Genomic DNA, 11,546 nt, shown 5'->3' with positions numbered 1-11,546 from the left:
AAAGAGTTGTCACTTTGGATGGGCTATCACCAGCAGGAGAGTGAATTTGTGTGGGGGGGTGGAGGGTGAGAAAACTTGGATTTGTGCTGGAAATGGCCCAACCTGATGATCACTTTAGATAAGCTATTACCAGCAGGACAGTGGGGTGGGAGGAGGTATTGTTTCATATTCTCTGTGTCTATATAAAGTCTGCTGCAGTTTCCACGGTATGCATCCGATGAAGTGAGCTGTAGCTCACGAAAGCTCGTGCTCAAATAAATTGGTTAGTCTCTAAGGTGCCACAAGTACTCCTTTTCTTTTTGCGAATACAGACTAACATGGCTGTTACTCTGAAACCTATTCCAAATCTGTATGTTTTCAGATGGATCAAGTTCCAGAACAACTGACTGGCCCATTCAGACTGCCCTGAAGAATACAAGAAGAACTGGGTGGAAACCAAGAAGGAATTCAAAAAGCTAAACAGAAAATGCTATGTAACAATACATACCTTGCACTGACTGGCTGACTTCCATCCAGAAGTATCAAAAAGTCCTTTACAAAGTGTACAGTCAAGAATCACTTACCCATCACCAAAATGCTACTACCTCTGGTGTGGAACCCAGCGGCCAGCAACATTAGTACACAGCAGAGTTTAGGATAACACACACAGACTACCATGTCTTATTGAAACTCATAAGGGTATTTTAGGATTGGCAGTTAATAACCCAGTTCGGTATTTGTTGAGGACACCAGAGCCAAAACCTCTGCACTTCTAAACAAAACAAAAAAACCCAAACAAAAACATTCTTAAACGTACTAAAAATTCTTTAGTAATTGCAAGTGATCAAAACTTCACTTTTGAGTTTCCCTGAAATTATACTAGTAATTCTTAGATTAAGCTGATATAATACATAGGCATTCCCTCTGTGTCATCTATTTTACAGTTTTCTAAAATACGCATCACCATAGTATCTAAGTGCTAAACAGGAGTGCAATATTGAGTAAAGGATGCAATATAGGATTTGATAATGACTTAACAGAAAGAGAATGCAATAAATATTCTTATGGAAGATTGTCTTGGGGGGTGTATATGAGAGAGGAGGGTGGTAGAGAGGACACATTTTCCTTATAGGAGGATACATTTTCCAGCAGGGCTGGCAGCACAAGTCATATTAAGCCGTAACTGGAGTTGCCTGCCTAATTCCTCATGGATCACACTGAAAGTGTACCCCATCATCTTAAAGGATGTGCTAAAGCTTTGGCTGGGACTCACTCACTCAGCAGAAACTGTTTGGGATTATTCCACAAAGCACTTCCTCTGATCTGATTTAAAGGGACACTGTGTCAAGCTAGTTTAGGCACCAAATTTGCCCTGCCGCAAGAATGTTTAGCGGGAAATGTCCTCTGGATATCAAGTTTTTTGCTCCCTCCAGTTCATCCCTGTCACCAAATAAATAAATTCTACAATATTTTGCTCTGCTGAAAAAAAGCCACCAAGCCAGCAGAAAGGGCACAAGCTAACCAACAACCCCTATTCCCATTACTGGATGGCTGATTAATAATGCTTTGGAAAACAAGAGAGCAAATGATCTGTTATGGTTATTTATTTATCATCAAAGAAATACACTTGCTTGGTGCATGTGGCTCCATCTCATTCTCATGGCTGGTCCCAGCAACCACACTACTTACTGACAGCAAATACAGTTACTCCTTTTGATCAAATGGCAGGGGTGAATGTTTTGGCATTGTAAAACCTTAGTTCAAGCCCTGCTCAAGAGTGTAGCATCTGAATGTGTACAGCCATTGTTAGTATCAGAGTTAGGGTGGCTTATGCTCTACAAGAAACAAATAAGGGACACTGGAGAACTGTTATCCCCAGCTTTTATGAGGTTGGGGCAAGAAATCAGAAGTACCACCTATGAGAGCCCTTCTAAACAGCTAATAGTTTCTAAAGCGCCTTAGAGATCTCTAGTTTAAAAGGCCTTATAACTGTAATCTGCTATTTTAATTTTAATGAAATGAAGCCAGTCACTATTTCCACAGGCAACTTTCTGTTTCATTCTCACAAAACAAGCACTTTGGTTACAAAAATTAAAGCAGTTCCAGGGCATATTTTCTTAGCAAGGACCCAGAATGTTTTAGCCTCCCAATTTCCTAAAGAATCAAGTAAATAGCTAGCAGACTCACAAAAGCTGTGTGAAATATTGTAGAAAAGCAGTTCTGAACTGACAGACTAGCAAACATAACAATACAGGCCATGAAATTATGTGCGTACGAGGATGTTCTAACAGTGCAGACTGTCAAGATATAAATCATTTTTCCAAAACTTCCATACCTGTCTCTTAGACAGCATCACACATTATTAGATCTGAAAATCTAAAACATCTATTTTAATTTTACCATTTAACCAGTAGACTGGTTAATTTCATTTACTAGTTACCATAAAATTTCCCAAATGCGACTGGGTTTGGATTTTCCACCTTGCTGCAGAATGCTTAAATTAAAAGAAATTTAAAACATTTCACGAAAACATTTCTATCAACCGTAAAACACAATAGTACAAATTGGCAGGTGATACGTGCCAAGAGGGACAGCAGGGAAATTCAAATAGCAAAATCAGAATGAACAAAGATTTTAGAGGCTAAGCGCAGTCATGGGGATAGGAGGACTTTCCAGCTTCAATCCAGGGAGAAGGCACCCTTAACGGATGTTACTGAGATAAAAAAATCTTTCAAAGTCCAAGGTTTTCAGACAAGAAATATGTTCCACCTGAATTCATTCTGGTGTGTAAGCCTTTTAAGGACACTTCAGACATCAGCTAGAAGGCCTCTTCCGGCTTCTCAAGATTGAACCATTTTCTTCTGTGTATCAAAGACATATCTTTTAAAGAGAAGGTTGATAGTAACAGGTTGGGCTGAGTCAACCTTGCTGCTTTCATCCTCTTTGGCTGTATCTCCCTTCCCTGCCTTGGATTTCTTCTTGGAGGTGACAGTGAGAAGCACCTTTGTATCTGGCTTGAGTCCATCTGAAAAAATCAAGAACATACATGACAAAAAACTCTGGCAGCATTTCAATATTACAAGTGAACATCTGAAAACAATGAATATATGAGTTCATCATTGCAACATACCTCATTTCAAGGATTTATTGGCTAAAACTAAAATTATGACAATCATTCAAAAGTCCAGATCAGAATAGTTATTCCCCACAATCCAAAACAGTCTCCTGCATCCTCATTCCCAGATCCATATTCTTTGCAAGCCCTAATACAGTTACCCCCAAACCATCTCCTTCCGAAGTTCTGAGGGGATAAACCGTGGTGGATTTTTAACAAATCAGATCAAATTGCCTGATCTAGGCCTTTAAAACTCTGCAGACTTCCCTCTTTATCCTGCATGGATGCTTTCCAGCAGCCTCTTCTTTCTTGTGAGTGGATTTGTGGCCTAGCATTTTTAAAAAATCAAAAAGAGTCACATTTAACCTTGCTCTATTTCTGAGATGCAAAACCAACTTGTCAAAAAAAAATTCATACAGACAGCTCCCAAGAACATAAGTGACAAATCAAAAAATTAAAATCCTGAAAAAGTGTAGCTCCATAGGCACCAGAGGTCTTGAATACCTTTGGTCCATTACCTAGACTGGCCAAAAGTACACTGCTCAATACACCACAAGTAAAGCAGTGTTGTTTCTGGCCAAAGCACCATATATGTTAACGGGTTACAATTTTTTTTTTTTTTTTAACATGGTCAATCCTTAAGAAGATCAGAATTTGGGGGAGCAGAAAAGCATGTCTGGAAGTTTAAATACTATGCTTGAAAACGATTTAAACCGTCTGTGTTCTAACAGGAATATCTGCCCTTTTCTACCTAAACAGCAGGGGTTTTATTTACTATTTTAATGTGTCACATTGGTGACATTTCAGATAAGAGATACAAAGAAGTCAAGTCCAAATAAATGCTGCAAGACAGGGGAGATACTGCTCCTTGGAGTCTTGAAGCCTTTTCTTTCTTAAAGCAGATGACAGAGAACCTCTGAGAAGCATACTCAATGCCACCTATCTGCATGCTCCAAAACGTAGCTCTCTGGCATTTGGCCAGTTTCAGTTCAGGTGTTTTTAACCTGTGGTGTCACGTAACCTTATCTCAAACACTTAATCAGCTTCTCCCACCTCATTCTGAAATTCAGAGACGGAGTCTCATATCATGGCCTGACAAAAAGATTGAGATGCTTATGATTTACTGGAGACAGGAGGTCTACAAGCACATGTGATTTGCTCCGTTACAGACACATCTAGTGGGCATTTACAGCTAATTGTGGGGACTCAGCACCAGAGCCACCTTCTCTTCTTGATAAATTGCTCCAAGAGGCATTCACAATGTGCTGCAAAAGCGGGGAAGAGTGAGGGGAAATCACAGCAGTAAGAGAATAGGAAATAAGCAGGTGCTGCAGCAAAACCATGACACTGTCAACTATCCCCCTTCAATTCCTGTAACTGGGGTTCTGAAAACACTGCCAAATCCTTGATACATGGTGCTCTAACATGCAGACCACTCAAATGCTCCAAGTTGTGGGGAAGTGAGGAGAGTCAGGTGCTCTCTCCAAACACAAAGGGATGTGGGAGTATGGGAGAAAAGGAGCACATTATATAGGTACATAATTTAAAAAATACATGGCCTAGCGTAGGGGAAGTCAAATGTCAGGGAGCATTAACTTTTCATACATTCTACAAGACCTCCTAAAATATACATGAATGACCAGTAAAAAGTTTTCTTCTTCTATCTTCAGATATCGGAATAAAAAAAGCAACACTTATTTCATGTGAAAGTGACTAGGTTAGTTTCTCCCCAGTGGCTGAGAAGTTTGATGATAATTATCCTTGCATGTGTGAGATACAATTAATAAAGTTAGATAATACAGTAAAACCCGACCTCAAACTCGTACTACACTGTATAATTGTTTTTGTTGTTGCTGATTTTTATAAAACCCAAACCCAAGTGCTGTCCACGTAAAACCTATTTTAAAAAGTTTTTACTTGCATTATGACCACCTTTCATCATTAAAAATGAAAATTTCATCATTTCATAGAAAATATCTTTTTACATTTGGAAAGTACCTAGCACATTTTGAATGCTGGAAACAGCAGCAATAACAACAGAGATGGAAAAAAACTATTAGCTGATCCAGCGTAGCTCCCTGCCTTTGCAGGATTTGTTCCCTATTGTACATTTCCATTCTTTTGACCAATCTCATTGCAAATGTCCCTAACTTACAAGGCTTCCTGTACTTCTCCCAGGGAGCCTATTTACTTTTCAGACTTCACTCAGTTTAGACAAGGAAGCTATGCTGTTTAGTTTCACTTCGGTTACTAGTCAGTTTCCCTTTCTTGGTCTCATCATGAGTATTATGTTGCTGCAGCTGGAACATTGCTGCTACCCGTATTAGGAAGATGTTTAAATCCCAATCTTCTCAGAAAGACCCATTTTCATTAGTTAAAAAAGATCATGAAATATTTCAAGTCATATTACTAGGTTGTGCAAGAAGCATTTTACTTTAAAAAAATATTTAATTTGGGAGGTTAAAACTTGACAACAGTGGCCAACATTTTCTATCTTGGGTGTCAGAAGCTAGCTACCTAATTCCATACTCAGGAACCCTTCCTCTTGGTTGAAACAGAGTTTAGCACAATAATGCCCCCAATCCTGATCATGGCCTCTGGGTGCAATCACAATATTTAATATTAAACAACAGGAATAGGTAACTGGCTTGAGTTTCAAAGGTGCAGTACAATCACAGTTCCAAATGAGCAGAGCATCCATAACTCCCATAGAAGCCACTGAGAGCCTGGGGTGCTCAGCACCTTTGAAAGTCAGGCCATTCATACAGGCCACTGCCTAAATTTAAGCACCTACATTTGAAAATTTTTATTTCAAGTAAAAATGATGAAAAAAGGAAAATGGAACCGCACAAAGTGTAAAGAACTACGGGGGGGGGGCTTTTTTTTTTAAGCAACCTCCTCCCCTATCCATCCAGAAAAACTAAAAAAGAAAGAGAGAGGCAAAACTTTACCTCCTCTGTAGTCTCCACACCCATTCAGATTCAAACAAGGCATTATGTGCAAGAAGAGTTAGCAGGAGAGATGGAAGAATGTGGCAGTTCCTACAAGTGAAATCATGGGCTGCCAGCCAAATGCAGCTCAGGTATTATTAAACTTGCAAGGTATCTAAATTACTTAATCAGATCCCATGGCCCTCATTTTGCAAACAGATTAGGTGGCTGGCATCATACCCTGACAAATGGCAGTTGCTGTTTTTTTCACTCTGGTGCCAGGAGGTCTATGGCTGAAGAGGCTCTATGATACAGAGCAGCACAAAGGAGCAAGCAGAGGGAGACAGGCAGAGAGGCACAATCTAGGTTTCATCTACCTCCGTGGATTTCTCGCGTTACACACAATGCATACTTTACATTTTACAAAACCCAGGAAATGAAGGGAAATATATCTGTCACCGAAGAAGACATCAGCCCTTTAATAGCTGAAATGACGGATATTTTTAGATGAAACTCTAGTTTAACTTACTTACATTAGGGGTCTAATCTCTCCTGAACAATGACTATGTTAGCTTGAATACATAGTGAGAAATCTGTTCCATTAATTAAGTGCTGCCTGTACTAGGATTTGTAGCAAATGTTAATAGATTTTTTTCCTTCCTCTGTTGGACCATTACTTTATTTTGCCAAGTTGCTAATGGATTAAATTGAAAAGGTCTGTGTGTTAAAAAAGACTTTAGCTTCAAAGTTCTAACAAGCACCTTGCCCACATTGCTGGGAAACACCTACATATTAATATTATTAACGGGCAGTCCTCAGAGGCATAATAGATAGCTGAAAGCTTAGCGAATTCATTCCCACCCATCAACCTGCCTTCATCACTAAGTCTATAACATAACTCTCCAAGCCAGACCTTATTTAAAATGTATTTATACTGTAGACTAACCTAGGTTAGAGAAGGAAATGTAAATATACAATAGCTCCTATTATTATTCTGTTGTAAATACTATGTCAGGACTCACATACTAACTATAAGATTCTTCTATTTTAGTGAGGACTAAAGGATTCATCCCAGATTGTATATTTCACAATTCCAGAAAATGGAAACTTTGCAAGCAAACAAATGCGGAAAAAAATCCCACCAGGAAAATTAATTTCAAAGCCTCAGAATGGCTTTATACAGCAGAAAGATAACGATTTTTTGGAACAATTTAATATTTCAACAATAAAATTTGGTTTTGCCCTAATTTGCATTACATTAGTTTTAGTATATAAAACGTTATTATAACCCAGATTTTTACAATTGCACAGGCAAAATTCTTGTCTAGTTTTCAACAAACGTGCTAATCACAACAATTTGGTACACAGATAACATGCAACGAAATTCTGGGCTTGTATTTCTTCTTCCTCTTCTCCTATCAAATTCCTGATACTTAGTATCTACCCAGTCAGATCTGGCCATAATTCAAAGGCTGTGCCAGATGGAGTTTAAGGTTCCCCTGATGCTTCATCATGGCATGATCATTTTCTTCTTCATACTGTGGCAGAGCTCTGACCTTGTCTCAGTGGGTCCTGTGCTTCCTGGCAGATTACGCGAGCCTCAGAGGCTCACTGTGACCCTCTACATAGCCCTTCTCCCTCTCGAGGCAAGGGTCACAGCCTACTGAGCCATTTTCATCATAAGCCAGCAAGGAGGTTGGTGAGAGAACTCCCACAGTCTCTGTTGTCCCTACGGGCTTATTCCAGAACAGTTTAGCCTCCTGTCCTGATAGGGGCCTGTCTTCCCCTCCCAGGAGGTGTTTCTGTAGTGGCGAGCTGGGGGAAACCCAGGCCCGCCCTCTACTCTGGGTTCCAGCCCAAGGACCCTAATGGCAGCAGCTGTTGGCAGCCGATCTTTCACTGCCAGAGTTGCTACATTTCCCTGGGCCACTTCCCCACAGCTCTCCCGCTTCTCTCTCTCAACGCCTTCTTCTCTTAACCCTTACCTTAGGGCTCCCTTTCCAGTGGCTTGAGGGTGTCTTCATTACCCAGCCCTTCAGCTGCACTTCCTCTCCTCTAGCTCCCTGGCTCTCCTCAGCCTGACTGGACTGAGCCCTTTTATAGTATCAGAGGGGCCTTAATTAGAGTCAGGTGTTCACATTAGCTTAACAGCCTCACCTGACTCTTTGCAGGTTAATTGGAGTCAGGTGTTCTCATTAGCCTAACAGCTTCAACTGACTCTTTGCAGGCTAATTGGAGTCATGTGTCCACCTTAGCCTGGAAAAGTCAGGGAACAGAAAACTGCTTATCCAGTGGCCAGTATATCTGCCTTCTACGACTCTGCTGTACCCAAGTGGCCTGGGTCGATCACAATACCTACCTGATCCCTCTAATAGGGTCTGATCCAAAGCCCAGTCACATTGATGGACCTTTTCCCATTATCTTCAATGGTCTTTAGATCAGGCCTATAGGGAAGAGATGACTTCATTGCTCCTAGCCAGTAGCCAGGATAGCAGATGAGCATTTTCCCACAATACTGCTCTGCAAGTGGACCAATTAAGAGGTGTTGGAAAATTCAAATAGAAATACCATTAAGTAAAAACAAAACAAAAGTAATCCTCTGCTGCATACAAAATTTTATGAATGATTCTTCATATGTTCATTTATGATTTAGGTGCTGGCTAATACAGGTCAAACAGGTGGCAGACTCCCTCCAGAACTCACGTGCTGAGAAGATACGTGAGGAATGAATGCCAATTCCTCTATGCAAGTGATCCTCCCTCTGCCTCATCAGATCCTCTTTCCAGCTTGACCCACTGCCTAACTCAAATCAATTGCTTCACTTCCACTTGATTGTATTCACTCCTCCATCTCCTATCCCCACTGTTGTATATTTTTAACCTACTACCTGTAAAAGACAATTACCTGTTCCATAACTGGTTTTGTTCGAGAGGTGTTGCTCATGTCTATTCCATATTAGGTGTGTGTGCATGCCACATGCACCAATGCCGGAAGTTTTTCCCTCAGTGGTATCCGTAGGGGACCGGTTCTTGCGCCCTCTTGAGTGGCATGCCCATGCCGCAGTATAAGGGGCACCACCGGCTCCCCGCACCCTCAAACTCCGACAGTGGGGAAGGAGGGTGGGTCATGGAATGGACATGGGCAACACATCTTGAAGAACACCAGTTACGGACAGGTAACTGTCTTTTCTTCTTTGAGTGCTTGCTCATGTCCATTCCATATTAGGTGACTCCCAAGCAGTACCAACGAAGGTGGGTAGGAGCTCATGGATGTGTAGATTGCAACACAGCTCTGCCGAACCCAGCGTCATCTTTGGCCTCCTGAGTGATGGCATAATGTGCCATGAACATGTGAACCGAAGACCACGTCACGGATCTGCAAATGTCCTGGATAGGAATGTGCACCAAGAAGGCTGCCGAGGATGCCTGGGCTCTGGTCAAATGGGCCTTTACGTTCGGCAGCAGTGGGACCTGTGCCAGCTTGTAACAGGTCTGGACGCAGGAGGTGATCCAGTTGGAAATCCTCTTTGAGGACACCGGAAGGCCCTTCATCTTGTCTGCTGTCATGATGAAGAGCTGGGTCGAGCTGCAGAAGGGCTTGGTACACTCCAGGTAAAACGCCAGGGCACGTCTGACATCCAAGGCATGCAGCCTCCTTTCCTTGCTAGTGGTGTGCAGCTTGGGACAAAACACTGGGAGGAAGATGTCCTGGTTGACATGGAAGGAAGACATCACTTCTGGCAGAAAGGCCAGATAGGGTCGCAGTTGAACTTTGTCCTTGCAGAACACGGTATACGGTGACTCCGAGGTCAAGGCTTTAATCTCCAACACTCATCTCGCCAATGTTATCGCCACAAAGAAAGCAACCTTCCATACAGGTGGGAAAGGGAGCAGGAGCCCACAGGCTCAAAGGGCAGGCCCATAAGCCAAGAAAGAACCAAGTTAAGGTCCCACTATGGGACAGAAGCCCGGACCAGTGGGAAAAGCCTCCCAAGGCCTCTCAGGAATCTGCTCAACATGTCATGTGAAAACACTGTCTGACCTTGGATCAGTGGGTGGAAAGTGGAGATGGCTGCAAGGTGCACCCTGGTGGAAGAGAGGGCCAGCCCTTGGTTCTTAAAATGAAGCAGGTAATCTAAGATAGATTGTAAGGAGGAGTGTGACGGAGAGATGCTATACTCAGACACCCAGTGGGAGAACCTCATCCACTTGGCCAGGTAGGTTGCTCTGGGGGCTGGGGAAGATACTGAGGCCAATGGCTTGTCTGAGGCCCCCACCACTGACCTGAGCCCTTGAGAAGGCTGAATAAAGCTCCATGGGTACAAGGCAGCTGGCCAGTGGCCCTGGGGCCATGGGTTAGATGGCGGTACTGCCGACACTGAGGGTACTGCCGGTGCCAGGTTTTGGCCAGCCAGCTACAACTCCTGTCTAGTGCCAGAGCTCAAGGCCAAGTGGTTGCTCTCAGGCGACCATGAGTGAGTAGATCGGCGATCCCGGTCACTGCAGTGCCAATTGCTGTGCCTGGATGGGGAGCTCTCCACTCAGGATGAGTCCCTTCTGCGGGTCCTCAGAAACCGGCGGCATTCAGCGACGGTGTTCCAATGATCCACACCTCATGCTGCTCGACTGGTACCGGGATGTGGAGCGGGAGCTGGAGTGGGTCAGTTTCCAAGAAGACTCTCTCTCCGATCTAGGAGATCAGTGACACATACCGAAGAGCTGTGGACCGATGATTCCACTCCTGAGACAGACTGTCCCGGGCCTATGACCGGTGACGAGCCATGGGTGAAGCACTGGGCTGGGTCTGGTGCTGTTAATGCTAGGAAGGGTGGAACTCTGCAGGCCTGTACTAGGTCACCGGCGTGGCATGCCTCGAGCCCTGCGGGTGGTGCCCCAAGTCCAGAGACCAGCGAGGGCTTTGCCAAGTCTGCCTCTCTGCCTTCGAGGACTGGTAGCTCCATTTGGGTAAGTGCTGGCGGGACGTCCCCCATGATGGGGAGCAGTGCTGCTGAGATGGGGACCTACAGAAAGGACTCAAGGAGGGTTTACCCCTAGACCGGGGTACTGCCACAGCAGGTGTGGGCGGCACTGGTAGCACCAGGATATCCTGAACTGCTTGCAAGGCCTGGGATGTTGACGGGACCTCTAGCTGGCAAAGGCTCCCATCACTGTCCGGCATGGCAAGTATGGGTTGGGGTGGGCTGGACCACTCGACCAGAGCTGGTGCCTGACTCCTAGAAGGAGGTATTGAGATGTCCTCCTGGGGCCTTGGCTTCCCTCCTGCCCTCTCCTTCCCCTTGCAGGATGTAGGAGATCTTCCTCTCCCTATCTTCTTTAGCCCCTTGGCAGGTGCCAGGGAGGGGGATTGGCGCCGGTGGGATGCTGCACACCGATGCTGCAGTGCTCGGGACAGATTCAGACCTTGACTGCTCCGGTGCCGAAGTTAGCACCAACTCCTTAGGACCACCTTGAGACGGAAGTCCCTCTCTTTCTTAGTCCGAGGTTTGACAGACTTGCAAATAT

The 11,546-nt window shown here is 43.8% G+C and overlaps 1 protein-coding gene across 2 annotated transcripts in view; it reads right to left on the bottom strand.

Moving 5' to 3' along the window:
- Positions 1-241: 241 nt before the first annotated feature.
- Positions 242-11,546, bottom strand: part of EEFSEC (eukaryotic elongation factor, selenocysteine-tRNA specific) — a 167,420-nt gene continuing 156,115 nt past the window's right edge. Inside the window, exon 7 of one of the 2 annotated variants that reach the window (XM_077822239.1) lies at positions 242-3,004. In XM_077822239.1, coding sequence (XP_077678365.1) covers positions 2,820-3,004 — 185 coding nt within the window. In that variant the 3' untranslated portion in view covers positions 242-2,819. The remainder of the gene's footprint in view (positions 3,005-11,546) is intronic. The other variant, XR_013346683.1, reaches the window with a different exon arrangement.

The sequence above is a fragment of the Eretmochelys imbricata genome, chromosome 7, assembly GCF_965152235.1.
Source record: "Eretmochelys imbricata isolate rEreImb1 chromosome 7, rEreImb1.hap1, whole genome shotgun sequence".
Classification (NCBI taxonomy): Eukaryota; Metazoa; Chordata; order Testudines; family Cheloniidae; genus Eretmochelys; species Eretmochelys imbricata.
The sequence above is the reverse complement of the archived record's forward strand: the minus strand, read 5'-3'. Positions and strand labels throughout refer to the sequence as shown.